The sequence below is a fragment of the Triticum urartu genome, chromosome 7 (genome assembly GCF_003073215.2).
Source record: "Triticum urartu cultivar G1812 chromosome 7, Tu2.1, whole genome shotgun sequence".
NCBI classification, from domain to species: Eukaryota; Viridiplantae; Streptophyta; class Magnoliopsida; order Poales; family Poaceae; genus Triticum; species Triticum urartu.
Window position 1 is genome coordinate 690,271,494 of NC_053028.1, and position 15,519 is coordinate 690,287,012.

The window sequence follows — 15,519 nt, forward strand, 5'->3', positions numbered from 1 at the left end:
CTCCTTTATAATCACCCAGTTACGTTGTGACGTTTGGTAGCACACAAAGTGTTCCTCCGGCAAACGGGAGTTGCATAATCTCATAGTCATAGGAACATGTATAAGTCATGAAGAAAGCAATAGCAACATACTAAATGATCGGGTGCTAAGCTAATGGAATAGGTCATGTCAATCAGATCATTCACCTAATGATGTGATCCCATTAATCAAATGACAACTCATGTCTATGGTTAGGAAACATAACCATCTTTGATCAACGAGCTAGTCAAGTAGAGGCATACTAGTGACACTCTGTTTGTCTATGTATTCACACATGTATTATGTTTCCGGTTAATACAATTCTAGCATGAATAATAAACATTTATCATGATATAAGGAAATAAATAATAACTTTATTATTGCCTCTAGGGCATATTTCCTTCACTTCCTACTTTTAACCCACATGGTGGGCCCATATCCCACAGGTCCCAAGATCAAAACCTGACTCTCCTGTACACCCTGATGCCAAAGTTATTCCTCGCGCTTGACTTTGTATGTAATTCACGGGCCACCTTCCTAGAGATCTATTCTGGTATCATACACAATACTTATTCCCGTTGCTCTGAACCCCTGTTCACACTCCGTTTCGGGCAACGAGCGATTGCATTCCCGCTTGAAACTTCTCATGCTACCTTCATACTTTGCTCTCGTTATTTTATTAAGTTTCAATTCGAGAGTTACTTCCTGCCACTTTCCCTGAGCTATCTACCATACAATCAACCTTGATAGGTCTGTTCTCCCGTAACAACCCTGCCTTATTCTACTGTAAGTACGATGGAGTTCCCGAAGAAAGGATGTCGACTTCATCATGATGACATGGAGCAGAGAAATGAAGACATCAACGTAGTGGATCTACCTCTTCGAGAAGAGCAACCAAGACCGAGAAGACTCGTTAGAATTTCGTAACCAGAACCTTCACCCCTAACCGCCTCCTAAATCTCGGGACGAGATTTCTTGTAGTGGAGGAGATTTATGACACCCTGATAGTTAAGCTACGTAATACCCTGTTAATGATGTCAGGTCATCATAATTAAAATTTTGGCTAAAGCTCACTTGTTTCAAACCGACCTCAAATTCAAATTCAAATACAAGTCAAGTTATTAATCCTTCAAACATTAAAATAAAAAATGTAGGCTAGGTTGAAAATATTCCCTAACTAATTGTCATGAATTATCCAATATATTTTGAATTAGTGAAATGCCCCTAACCTATTTTAAAATGGAACCAAAACAACTTTTAAACATTTATAATTAAACCAATTTTCAAATGAATTCGAATAACCCTCAAACTTATTATGGCAGTGCCAGTTATTGCAACATAATTATTGTGGCAAGCTAATCATTTTACAAAAGTCCTTTGGGTGCAAAACTAAAATACGAAACAATAGGTAAAAAAACGCATTACTGTGCACTTGAGGCCTAGTGCTACAGCAACACAACCCAAGCCCACGAGAGGCCTTTCTCCCATCTCTGTACAGAGAGGAGGCAGAGCATGTACGTGTCGGGCATCCGCGCCGCCATAGCCACCGTGGCGCCGTGTTTACCATCCGACGAGCCCCCGAGGCGTATATGGCCCTGCCCGATGCGTGAGACAAACCATAGGCCACTCGTTCTTCCTCCCTTGCTCGCCCCTTCCGTTTCGTTCGTTCCGGAGCTTGAGGTTGCCACACCACCATCGTCCACACACTCTGAAGCCTTCCCTCATCAAGCCAAGTTGTCCAGGGGCCTTCTCATCGCCGACTCCATCATCCCCGTGCTTTCGTTCGACCGGAGCCGCGCCGTACGCTCAGGATCGAGCCTGGAGCCGCCCCATCGTCATCGTCGTCCTTGTCTTCATCGGCGGCCGCCACCGATTCCCCGCCGTGAATCCATGCTCCGGCACGCCCCCGACCAATCCGAGCTCGCCATCAACCCTCCCCTGGTGAGCAGCACCGATTCCCCTTGTCTCCCCCTCTATTAATCACGTCGTAGCGCCGTCCCCATGATTTGGTCGTCCTGCCCGGAGTTCTCTGAAGCCCGCGTCCTACCGCGCTGAGCCGTCGCCTGGGCGATCCCATGCACCCCGCGCGCCTCTGTGCCCGCTTGCGTGCGCGCTCGCACCCGTTGTTGCCCGCCCTTGCCCGCTGCCGCCGCGTACTTCTCCTGCCGCTACTCCTCACCTGCTGCGACCCGTCGCTGCCGGCGCTTCCCCATGCCCCCCCTCTCGTCGCCCATGGCCTCCCCTGCGCGCTGCTTCTGCTCTGCTCCAGCCGCGCCCCTATGCGGTCCCGCCGCAAGCGCGCCCCGCTCGCCCCCACCGTGTGCCATCGCGACTCTCCCGCCCGCGTTCCCTCACCCGCTATTGCCGCCGCCTGCAGCTTGCCCCGCCAGCCTTCGGCCGCGGCTGCCCCCGCCTCCAGCCGCTGCGCCCCCTCCGGCCACCGGCCCTCCCGCTAGTCCGGCGGGCCGCATCGTGGCTGCCGGCGCCTTGTGCCTGTGCGAGACTGCCGGCGAGGCCCCTGGCCTCTCCCTGGGATGGCCCCCTGTTCGGTTAGTGGGGGTAACCTCTCCCTGGCACTAACCCACTCCCCTATCCTCTCACTGATCCGTGGGCCCAAGGCTACTAACTTAATCTAAGGTAATAACTTAATAATTTAACTAAAACCCCTGTTAAAATATGTGTCACTTACACTCGGCCCCCACCAGTCAGTTTGACCAGTCAACAGTCAACTATTGACTGCTGACTGGGCTGCTGACTCAGCCCCTGGACCCGCTGACCAGTCAACCTTTGACCAGTCAACTGCTGAGTCAGCAGTTGACTGGCCCCACTGGCAGACCCTCTGGTGCACTCTGGGTGCAGTGCACTGGGTGCACCCAGCATTTTCTGGAGATTTTCAAAATTAAAAGTAATTCCAGGACTTTTCAAAAATCATTAAAACTTTGAAAAATCATAGAAAATTAACCGTAACTCGGATGAAAAAACTTTGTACATGAAAGTTTCTCAGAACGACGAGACGAATCCGGATACGCAACCCGTTCGTCCTCTACGCATCCCTATCATACCTAACACGCAACTTTGCCCCTCCGGTTCATCTGTCCGAAAACGCGAAACACCGGGAATTCGTTCCCGGATGTTTTCCCCCTTCACCGGTACCACCTCGTACCGCGCTAGGGCACACCTAGCATCACGCTTTGTCATGTCATGCATCGTCATGCATTTGTTTGCATTGTATTTATTGTTTCTTCCCCCTCTTCTCTCACTAGACACCGAGACCGACGCCGCTGCTACCCAGTACGACTACGGTGTTGACGACCACCCTCTCTTGCCAGAGCAACCAGGCAAGCCCCCCCTTGATCACCATATATCGCCTACTCTCCTCTATACTGCTTGCATTAGAGTAGTGTAGCATGTTACTGCTTTCCGTTAATCCTATCCTGATGCATAGCCTGTCATTGTTGCTACAACTGTTGATACCTTACCTGCAATCCTAAATGCTTAGTATAGGATGCTAGTTTATCATCAGTGGCCATACATTCTTGTCCGTCTGCCATGCTATACTATCGGGCCGTGATCACTCGGGAGTTGATCACGGGTATATACCTATACTTTATACATGATACATGTGATGACTAAAGTCAGGTTGGCTCGAGGAGTATCCGCGAGTGATTCACGGATTGGGGGCTGAAAGGACCTTTGTCCCGACGGCCCTCTGGGTGAATCTTTGTGGCGGAGTGACAGGGCAGGTTGAGACCACCTAGGAGAGAGGTGGCCCTGGCCCTGGTCGGCGTTCGCGGTGTCTTCAAGATAACACGTTTAATGAGATCTTGGTATTTGATCTGAGTCTGGCTACTGGCCTATACGCACTAACCATCTACGCGGGGACAGTTATGGGCACTCGACGTCGTGGTATCAGCCGAAGCCTTCGTGACGTCAGCGACTGAGCGGCGCGCCCCGGGTTGGACCGCGTCACGCAACTTCCTTTGTAATGGAGGTTTCTAGGTCTGCTCACCCGGGCCGCATTCGCAACGTGCAGGTGTGCAAAGGGCGATGGGCCCAGACCCCTGCGCCATAGGATTTAGACCGGCGTGCTGACCTCTCTGTTGTGCCTAGGTAGGGCTGCGACGTGTTGATCTTCCGAGGCCGGGCATGACCCAGGAAAGTGTGTCCGGCCAAATGGGGTCGAGCGTGTTGGGTTATGTGGTGCACCCCTGCAGGGAAGTTAATCTATTCGAATAGTCGTGATCTTCGTTAACAGGACGACTTGGAGTTGTACCTTGACCTTATGACAACTAGAACCGGATACTTAATAAAACACACCCTTCCAAGTGCCAGATACAACCGGTGATCGCTCTCTCATAGGGCGACGAGGGGAGGATCATCGGTTAGGATTATGCTTTGCGATGATACTTGGAGGACTTCAGTCTACTCTCTTCTACATGCTGCAAGACGGAGGCTGCTAGAAGCGTAGTCTTCGAAAGGACTAGCTACCCCCCTTATTCCGGCTTTCTGCAGTTCAGTCCACATATAATAGCCTTATTCCAGTTGATACCAATGCATACATATGTAGTGTAGCTCCTTGCTTGCGAGTACTTTGGATGAGTACTCACGGTTGCTTTCTCCCTCTTTTCCCTCCTTTTCTATACCCGATTGTTGCGACCAGACGTTGGAGCCCAGGAGCCAGACGCCACCGTCGACGACTACTACTACTACTACTACTCGGGAGGTGCTTACTACTACGTGCAGCCCGCTGACGGCGACCAGGAGTAGTTAGGAGGATCCCAGGCAGGAGGCATGCGCCTCTTTCGATCTGTATCCCAGTTTGTGCTAGTCTTCTTAAGGCAAACTTGTTTAACTTATGTCTGTACTCAGATATTGTTGCTTCCGCTGACTCGTCTACGATCGAGCTCTTGTATTCGAGCCCTCGAGGCCCCTGGCTCGTAATATGATGCTTGTATGACTTATTTTATTTGTAGAGTTGTGTTGTGATATCTTCCCGTGAGTCCCTGATCTTGATCGTACACATTTGCGTGTATGATTAGTGTACGATTGAATCGGGGGCGTCACAGTACCGGTTTGTGTCACAAACCGGGACTAAAGGGGCTCGTGGGGCCCCGGCCTGACGCTAGCCTACCACCACCCCTTTAGTACCGGTTCGTGGCACGAACCGATACTAAAGGTTCAACACGAACCGACACTAATGCATAGCCGTTCGAACCGGCACTAATGGTCACATTAGTGCCGGCTCAAATGCAAACCGGGACTAATGAGCTGAACATTTGACCCTTTTTCTACTAGTGAAAGGAAGGGGCTTGAACTTGATGCGGAGAAGCAAGGCAAGATGCTGGAGATGGAGATGGAGGCGGAGAAGAAATCAAAGATGCTCGAGATCGGTGTCGCCAATGCCAAGACCTAGGCAAAAGAAGTGGCGCTCGCTAGCATGATGACGGGGGTAGAGATCATGAAGGTGGACTTGAGCACGGTGACCAAGATGAGTAGGTTGTTGGTGATGTCGATGGCTTCGATTTCCCCCTCCCGAAGAGAATGAGAGCACCAGGACTTGAACCCGGTGGGCTAGGGATACTACTGTCCACCGAACTATCCAACCACAGGTTGGTGCTTACTCCCTCCGTCTGGTGAAGAGTGTACATCTAGCTTTAAAATTTATCCACAAAAGAGTGTACTTCTATCTTCCCAATACATTTTAAAGTGGGAAAAAATACTTTTCTCTCATCACACGGTAATCAAGACCAATAGCAATCTACATATGGTCTTATTAATTTCTACATGCGCTTAGCTCATTGGGGGTTGGGTAATTAAAGAGGAGCGAGATGGTGGCTTGCACCTTTGCAATGCATTTTTTACTTAACTCCATAATCTATCTATTATATAATTAAAACAGAAGTAAAACAAGCAACCACGTTTAACCACATAAGCTTAAATTATTTTATCCGTTGATCTAAATTATAATGGCTGGGATTTAACGATCTAAAAGTTACGCACAATATTTTCATGTGCAGCTATGACTAGATCATGTCACGTATACAACCTTTTAAAAGAAAAAACTCACGTACGCAACCGTAGCAATTGAGTCCAAAAAAAACATAGCAATCGGATTGTACATGCATTAGGACTCCTATTTTCATTAGGACACATACACAAAGGAAATAGTCAAACGGTGTGGATTCGTTAAGATATAGCACGTCTACATGCAAACTCCAGGAGCCACACGTATGCATGCATGTATCACATGGACAAGTACGGACTAAGCAATAAAAAAAGCAGGCAATAACCGGCCAGTAAATACAAGGATATCTCCCGCAGAATTTTAAAAAAAAAATGAAAATAGTACAGCCACCTGCCAAAGAAAAACAATGCCAAAAGAAAAAAAAAACACAGTGCTATGCACTACATGTACGTCAAAGAAGAATGTCCTACAGGAGACATGCTATATATGAAGTTCAAAATATAAAATAAAATAAATATAAAATCAGTTTTAATTGTAATTTAGGTAGTCTTCAAAAATATAATTTGGTACATATAGTTTTTTTCCAGGGATTTAGATAGTTGAACGCGAAACAAGCAATCAGATTCCCGGTTGATTAAAATACAATCGGTCTATATCTTCTATTGAACGAGCGTCCACGTTCATCCACATAAACCAAAAAAATAATTAATCTATTGATGCTAATTATAGTGGTTGAGATGAAAATATGAAAAACAAATGTATCCACAATATTAGTCATGTACAAAAAAAAAGTCTGTCATTGACACTTACACATGAGCCTATCATTGACATGTACTCCCTCCGTAAACTAATATAAGAGTGTTTAGATCACTACTTTAATGATCTAAATGCTCTTATATTAGTTTACAGAGGGAGTACAAACCAAGTCCAGCATGGACGTCCAAAATAAGATCACGTAAAAATATATAGGCAGGGCTTTCATGGTAAGAACTTGCATGCAAGAAAACATGGATTGTTAGCCATAACAGTAACCATATCAATATTGAATCAGACTATGCGTCCCGTAAAAAGGAAAAAAGGAAACAGATTGCGTGTTGCACCATCCATATAGCACAATCACGTAAATTAGTCTTGAGTATGCAGCATCTCTAAAAATAAGTCTTGAGTATCTAACACAAAGACTTATTAGAAATGAGATTACTGAGGGCTTCCGCATGCCACAACTCCTACAACGGCGATTATGCCGCAAGCATGGCAGCTGGCGGCCTTGCAACTTCACGTCTTGGTAGTGTCTTTCGCACCGGCATGATCTGCCTTATCACTTGCGATAGGTGAGATACTCAACATGTTATGAAAGCATCGCACCGGCTTGATCTGCCTTATCACCTGATGATAGGTGAGATACTCAACATGTTATGAAAGCATACGCATGCGACACAAGTCCATAATATATTTATGAGCCACCTTTTGCGCAAATGAAGAGACGAGAAGCAATACTATAGATGCGTAGGCACTGGACCTCACTGCTACCAAGTTTAATGTGTACGGTCCTGCTCCACGGAAGCCAATGCGTGTATGGATGATCAAGCTCACATGTACGTGACTAATCATTCTCCTCTCTAAACAAAAATAATCAGGCTAAGACGGCTGATTAAATCATCAATATCACACTGTAGCCTAAAACAAGTAAAAGGTACACGCAATAACAGACTGAGGAGTGAAGACATACATTCTATACACTGAGAGAAAAAGGATGAAAATTCTTCGACTGATGGGCAAGGCTAATATAATTATTTGAGGAAAATAAAAAACCGTGCAAGAGGGTTATACACATGCCATGGGAAAAAATGTATTAACTACATAGATAAGGTTATATTTAGCAGGCGAGGTTATCTTAGTACTTCTTAATATACACAAACAAAAGTTTATGTTGTTTTAGACATTAATTGGAAGCACACACGGATATTATATTGCACAATGCCACTGAAATAGCGATCAGATAACTATACTAGACATTAGTGTTAGATATTTTGTTTTGCTGAGATGTTTCTTGAAAATTGTGGTTAAAACACTGACACCACTATATAGTTTGGCATGACATCAGCGGACCACAATATGGTTTAGATGATAAAACTAATTGACTTGAGTCCATTTATATTTCCTAATGATACAGATACCGACAAGAATTGTTTTCTTTTGACAAATGAGTATCCAAATTGCTTATTTTGACTATAATAATTTAACTGATTTGCAAATCTATCTTTTCCAAATTGCAACTCTACTTTCCTATACAAACATCCTAATGCTAATTTAGATATGAGAATACACAGGAAATCCAGCCGCATAAATGTGCACCAACTAGAAGTTAGATGATATGACACCTTCAAAGCTTATTGCCACCTAATGTGGTGCTCGATCAGGAGTTGTTGCTATTAATGTAAGGGTCAACTCAGTATAAAGAAGGCCGAGATGAAGTTGTAGAATCTCAAAGGAGCTCAGTCCAATGATATTACAATGTGAGAGTGAGAAACACAAGAGATGGACGAGCATTGATGAAATTAGATGGCTTGCCGGTTGGATGCGGCATAGATACCAGGTGCCTCGATGGAACTTCATGACAAACTTCATGATAGACATGTCGCACAACTATTACACGGCTACAAAACTATTAAATGATGATTATTTTGTATGTGGACTCCAAATTGGATACATTATTTGTGGAACAGTAATTTTAAAATGCCAAAAGTGGAATATAGTTTTGAGCCCCACATCACTAATATTATAAAAGGATGATACAAAGTTTCACTTCAAAGGTAGGTTAAATTTATAATATCTATTGTAAGCATTAAAATAAGTGGACTTTCAAATAATGTCACAATACAAATCAACAATCTAGCCGCGTAGATGCGCGGGTGACCCTGCTAGTTTATCCTAAAATTTCGAGATGTACAGTCTTCACCGGATGGAGAGAGTAGATCCAAATATTTTATCTCTGAACATAGAACTGATCCTCTTCCAGTAAGGTCGTGTATCTGAATAATCTTGAGCAATAAAGGTCATCTTCTCGCTAACGTTTCCTTCTGGGTTTTCCAGTATTTTAAAATTTTACTTTTTACTAGTTTTTGGTAGGTTAATTGTCTAGTTTTCCGAGAAAACAAAGCTTGTCTATTTTTAATATTTATTTGTAAGATCAGAAAAAGTAAAAAAATCAAACATGTTTTGAAAAACATGAATATTGTTTGAGAATATGTAAACATTTAAAAAAAAATCTCAATCAAAATTTTGAAATTTCGAAAACATCATTGTAAGATTAGGAAACATATTATAAAAAATAGAAACATATTTTACAAATCCAAATAGTTTTTTACTGTAAAAAGAAAGAAAAATCCAAAACTCAGTAAAGTAAAGAAGGGAAAATAATTAATCTAAAACAAGGCTGGAACCTTATAGATGGTTCCCGAAACCAGATCATGTAGTACATGTGCTATCTAAAATGAGCAGGCTCAAACAACATCGCTACACCTATGCATTTGTGCAACAATTTGACGCATAGAGGGTCAAATAGGAAACACCGAAACACACATGCAAACATATGCGCTGCTAGCCCACTCGCAGGCATACATAGACCTAGGCAGTCGATCTTCGCAGCTTTATTATTTTGTAGAAAGGCCAAACTTTATTACTCAAAGTTTACAGAAATTGAAATGCAAACTGGGTTATGGGGCTGGCCTAGCCAAATATGGCATTCCCTGACCTAAAGAGTGAGAGAATTTTGCTAATGAATGTGCTTCAAAATTTGATGCTCTCCCCTCAAAACAGAACATGCAATTGAACTTACATAAGCCTAGGCAGTCGGCCTTCCCAGCTGGAAGCTTCTATTTGGCACACAGCGTGCTGGTTGACCGCAAACACACGTTCAAAAAATGTTCAGGAAATTGAAAAACTGTTGTTGAATTCAAAAAATGTTTCTGATTTTGAAAAAAATGTTCACAAAATCACAAAATGTCGTTGGATTCAAAAAATGTTCCTATCTTTAAAAACTGTTTGCAAATCCAAAAAAACGTTCGTGGGGAGAATATTCGTGTGTTGAAAAATCATCTGTGAATTTAAAAATCAGGATTTAAAAAATGTTTATTAATTTTGAAAAATGTTTGTAAGTTTGAAAAATGTTTGCAACTTTCAAAAACAATGTTCGGGAGTTTGTAAAAAAATGGGAGGGGGCAGAAGATTAGCCCCAGCAAGGCAAAACTTGCATGTTGTTGTGTGGTGTGGTCCTAATTTAAACTACCACGAAACCCACAGAAAATTTAGGTCAACTTACATATAGCTGATTTTGCATGGTTTTCTAAGTCAAAGTCAAGATAAAATTTTCTAAGTCTTGCGAAACAATCTTTGTCGAATTTTACTTTGACGTGGCTTTGTGGAAAACTAGTGCGTTTTCTGCAAATAGTCACTCCTCATTTACTTTTTGCATGGTTTTCTCTCTTGTTTTCATTTTAATTTTTTTGTAGTTTATATTAAAGAAAATATATATTTTAACTACGTGTACATTTATTTCATACCCACATTTTTTTGCTCTGTCATACGTAAGTGACTCTTTTGAGTTGTGTAAACATACTTTTTCAGTACCACGTGCAACTTTGTGTAGTGCTAAACCTAATTTTGTTTCCCCTCCCAGACCACCATAACAATATCCCTTGTATGCCGTATGAGTCTTAAAGTGTCTTTTAATTTAATCTTTACTTGCATGCATGGTTTTCTAAATTGAAGTCAACAGTAGAGCTTTTTCCAAGTCTCCTTAAACAACGAGTTTGAACATTGACGCCACTCTTCGCGGTAAACGGAAGAGTTAATTTTGTGGAAATATTCACTCTTCATTCACATACTTTTCTTAATTACCCCGGCTACTTATACAGTTGAACTGTGGAAGCTATACCTTCAGGCAGCCATGGCGCAGCAAGATCAAGACGTCATCATGTACTACCGCAATGGCCTCCTCCTGGGCGCCGCACTGCTAGTCCCTCTCCTCCTCATCATGAAGCTCAGGCGGCTGCGCGGGGAGAACCTTCCTCCGGGGCCATGGCGGCTGCCGGTCATCGGCAGCTTGCACCACCTGGTCGGCAGGCTCCCGCACCGCTTCATGCGCGACCTCGCCCGCCGGTACGACGCCCCGCTCATACTGCTCCGCCTGGGGGAGCTCGATGTCGTCGTGGCCTCCTCCGCTGACGCGGCGAGGGAGATCCTCAAGACCCAGGACGCGGTCTTCGCCACCCGCATGCAGACGCCCACCATCCGCGCGCTCACGGTGGACGGCGCCGGCATCGCCCTGGCGCCGCACGGAGAGCACTGGCGGCACGCCCGCAAGCTCGGCGTCACCGAGCTCCTCGGCGCGCGGCCGGTCCAGTCCCTCCGCGGATCCCGCGAGGCCGGCGTTGCCGCCCTCGTCGCCTCCATCGCCTCGGCGTCGGGGCCTGTGAACGTCAGCTCCCTCCTCTCCACCTACATCATCGACGTGGCGGTGCGCGCCCTGGTGGGCGACCGGATTGGGGACGACCTCCGCGGCGAATTCCTGGAGCGCCTCGGCGAGGGCGTCAGGCTGGCCACCGGGTTCGGCCTCGCCGACCTGTTCCCGTCGTCGCGCCTCGTGCGTGCCTTCAGTGGCTCGCTAGGCCGGCTGGAGGCGCTAGGCCGCGAGACGAGCCGGGTCATGGACCGAATCATCGACAAGCACCAGCACGCCGGCGACGAGGAAAAAGACTTCGTCGACGTGATGCTCAGGATCCAGAAGAATGACGGCAGCCTCCATGCTGGAACCATGCGTGCCATGATTACCGTACGTGAAATAACCTCCACCATGCATTACATCCATCCGAAACAAAACGTACGTCGTACGTGTTTGACGGACAAGGTTGACAGTAGACTTCTTTGCATGTATTTGCTCTATGTAGGACCTGTTCGGGGCAGCGAGTGACACCTCGGCGACGACGCTCGAATGGGCGATGGCCCAGCTCATGGGGAGCCCGGCGGCGCTTCGGAGGGCGCAGTCGGAGGTGCGTGCCGCCCTCGCCGGGGAGAGCCGCGTCCGAGAGGAGGCCCTGCCGGAGCTGCACTACCTGCGTCTCGTGCTCAAGGAGACGCTCCGGCTGCACCCGGCGGCTCCGCTGCTGCTCCCGCGGGAGTGCCCGGAGTCCCGACATGTCCTCGGCTACACCGTGCCCAAGGGCGCCATGGTGCTCGTCAACGCGTGGGCCATCGGCCGGGACGCGGCGACCTGGGGCGCCGACGCCGAGGAGTTTAGGCCGGAGAGGTTCGAAGAGGAGGCGGCGCTGGACTTCAAGGGAACCAACTTCAAGTTCGTGCCGTTCGGCGCCGGCCGGAGGATGTGCCCTGGGATCGCCTTTGGCCTTGCGGTCGTGGAGCTCGCACTGGCCAGCTTCCTCTTCCATTTCGACTGGGAGCTCCCCGCCGGTGGACTGGACATGGCGGAGCAGCTTGGGGTCACGGCCAGGAGGAAGAGCGACCTCTGGCTGCATGCCACAATCCGCGTGCCTGCTCCTGCTCCTGCTCTATAGACATTCAACCGTGGAAGTGCTGAATTGTAGTGCTTCGGCCGTGGAAAAATACCTACTAGCTGACTAATAAATAAGTTGGTTGTATTCCAGAATTGGTGTGCCTGTTCCTAGCTAGTCCCATCATGTAATTGTCTTGTGCTTGTCATTTTATTTTGACCATGAGCATTTACCACCGAGAAAATTAAGCAGACTTGTTTGTCTAAACCTATCACCTGTTGGACCAATGACTTCTCTTGAGGCATCAACGTCTGCTTGGGCAAGTGGTGGAGCCAACACGCGATGACTTCGGCTGGTGGTGCTTGTAGAGCACCAGGTCTTGAGCTCGGGGGTGAAAATCCTTGGTTCAAAATTGGATGGTTGCACCTGACCATGACTGTGTTTATGCGTCATGTCCTTGTTGAAGACATTGCTTCGGAGTCTGCTAAGACGTGCTCTTTAGAGTGAAAACCCAAGAGCTGACCATCGGCTGTTGGATATGACGACCATGGCCCTTGTATGTCGTTTCATTCCTGGAGGCGCTGCTTGCGGAGAACTTATTTCGTAGCACTTTACATACATGTATTTTGACCGAACTTTAAATTTAGGTAAAACTCAATTATCTGGCCATTGGTTCTTTTGTCAAGATTTGTGCTATTCTTTTTCTTGTCTTGCTTAAGTTGGATTTTGACTTGTCGATTTTTTTTTTCTTAGGCTGAATTTTTTACTTGCCCCTGTTTGGGGTAAGTTGATTTTCTTCTCAGATTGAAATTTTGACTTGTCCCTGTTTAGGATAAAACGGTTTTTCTTTTGGGCTTGACGCTCGGTACACATTGCATTTTTTGTTTATATGGTTTTTTTGCTTTTCTATTTAAAAAAATATGTATTTCTACATGGATTTGTTTTGCGTTTGGATGGGAGGAGATGTATACACACAATTATTATACAATATGTGTGTGTGTGTGTGTGTGTGTGTGTGTGTGTGTGTGTGTGTGTGTTAATTACACTAGATTGTGAAGTTGCACTATTATATGATTATTCTCTGCATATTGAAAAAGTGCAAAGTTGTGTGCAAGTTTTTTTCAAGTTTTTATTTCAATTTCTTTCTTCTTAAAGGGTAATACCAATTCCACTAATTAATTGTTCATTATAAAATTTTGTTATGTTTATTTTTTATTTCTTTCATAAAGAGTAATGATAAAGACACTAATTCATTCTTCCTTAGAAAAATTCATTTTTTGATATTATTTTAGTTTTTATTTCATTTTCTTTCTTCATTAAGAGTAATACCAATGTCACTGATTCATTAATCCTTACAAAACTTCATTATTTTTGTTCTCCTTTAAAGGGCAATACCAATCCTAGTAATTCATTAATCCTTGCAAAACTTCATTATTTTGATTATGTTTTAGTTTTTTTTATTTCATTTCCCTTCTTCATTAAAGGTAATATCAATGACACTAATTCATTCCTTCTTAGAAAACTTCTTTCTAAGAAAGTCCACTCCCATACGCTCCCCCGTGCAGCTTGGGCTTCATCATGCCGTGGGAGTAGGCCTTTAATACGCTGGGTGTTGTAACACAAACATTAAACTCTTTTTTCCTCTTAATTAATAAATGAGGCAAGTCTTTTGTCTCCTTTAAAAAAACTCCCATGCGCTTATTGTTGCATATTATGAAAAGGTGCAAATTCTGTCATTATGTGTTTTATTTTTTTATGTTCTTTCTTATGAAAGGGTAATACCAATGTCACTAATTTTTTTATGTTCTTCCTTAGAAAAATTTATTATTTTAATTTTGTTTCATTTTAATTTCATTTTACTTGTTCTTTAAGGAATCTTTTAAATTTGGTGGAGAACTTGGGAAGAAAAGGAGGGGCCACTGCTCTATGAAAACCAAAGACAAAACCAGAACTGCTACGGGAGGAGAGAGGAGGGAGTATACTCTGCTAGAATCATTTTGTTGACGTGGGTCTACGTGGTGGATACTATGCTGCTTCCACATATACGTCGTCTACTTGGTCTTCGATTCTTCTATTTTTTATTCGTGACATTATTGCGGCCGAGGCCGCTTAGAGCATTACTAGTAGAACCCCTAAACCCTCAAACCCTTGTAGCAGTTTTAAAGGTTGAGAAGTGCCACTTTTTGACACTTTTAAGGGTTGAAAAACAGGGGCAAAGACTAGAACCCTCAAACCCAACCCTTAAACTGCTTTAAGGGTTGGATTTGAGGGTTCTAGTCTTTGCCTCAACCCCAACCTTTAAAACTGTCATTTCATATATCACACATTTCATCATATGACATATCACAAATTCCATCACATTTGACATAAAACAATAATCATTCTAGTTATTATTACAACACCGAATAAAACAATAATCATTCAAATTATTACAACAATGTTTGAGCAAATTACACTAATTGTTCGAATCAAATAGGATATAGAAAAGTAAAACAAAGATACATCATGGGCCAATGCGCCGCCATCCAACTGCCAGTGGTGCTCTATTAGATCATCCCGGAGCCGACCATGAGTGGTTGCATCCTCAATCTCACGATGTGCTTGAAGAAAAGCGTCTATGCGAGAAGGATTTCTTTCCGGTTGCACACAGGTACCAACATTGTCATAGAAACAAGGGAGGTTTAACCCTCTTTCATCCTCTAGGATCATGTTGTGTAGAATCACACAACATTTTATGATGTTCATCTCGACGTCGTCGTCTTGCAACAACTCGTTGATGTCCGAGTCGTCGGATGACGACCAACCCGATGAATCGGACAACGAGTCCATGTCGTTTTTGTTCACCTCCATCTACACAATACAACAAACAATAAATTGTGAGTGCCAACAATGAATCAAAAAGGAAAAAAATAAAACAAAAAGGAAGAACAGGAAGCATACCTGCGGGTTGGGGGCGGACGACGGCCGGCGTCAAGGGGAGGCGGGGGCGTCTGGCGCGGCGGCTCGAGGAGGCCGGCCTGCCTCTGG

At 44.8% G+C, this 15,519-nt stretch overlaps 1 protein-coding gene across 1 annotated transcript; it reads left to right on the forward strand.

Annotated features, from left to right (window-relative positions):
* The first annotated feature begins 10,890 nt into the window (after positions 1-10,890).
* Positions 10,891-12,724, forward strand: LOC125521485 (desmethyl-deoxy-podophyllotoxin synthase-like). Its single transcript, XM_048686534.1, has 2 exons — positions 10,891-11,816; positions 11,932-12,724. The coding sequence occupies exons 1-2, from the start codon at positions 10,932-10,934 to the stop codon at positions 12,553-12,555; spliced, it is 1,509 nt and encodes a 502-aa protein (XP_048542491.1). The 5' UTR covers positions 10,891-10,931; the 3' UTR covers positions 12,556-12,724.
* Positions 12,725-15,519: the final 2,795 nt, after the last annotated feature.

Bases quoted from the DNA above. Each gene is read 5' to 3' on its own strand.
- LOC125521485 (XM_048686534.1), top strand. From the start codon at position 10,932: ATGGCGCAGCAAGATCAAGACGTCATCATGTACTACCGCAATGGCCTC. The intron at 11,817-11,931 runs GTACGTGAAATA...TGCTCTATGTAG, and splicing joins CCATGCGTGCCATGATTACC to GACCTGTTCGGGGCAGCGAG.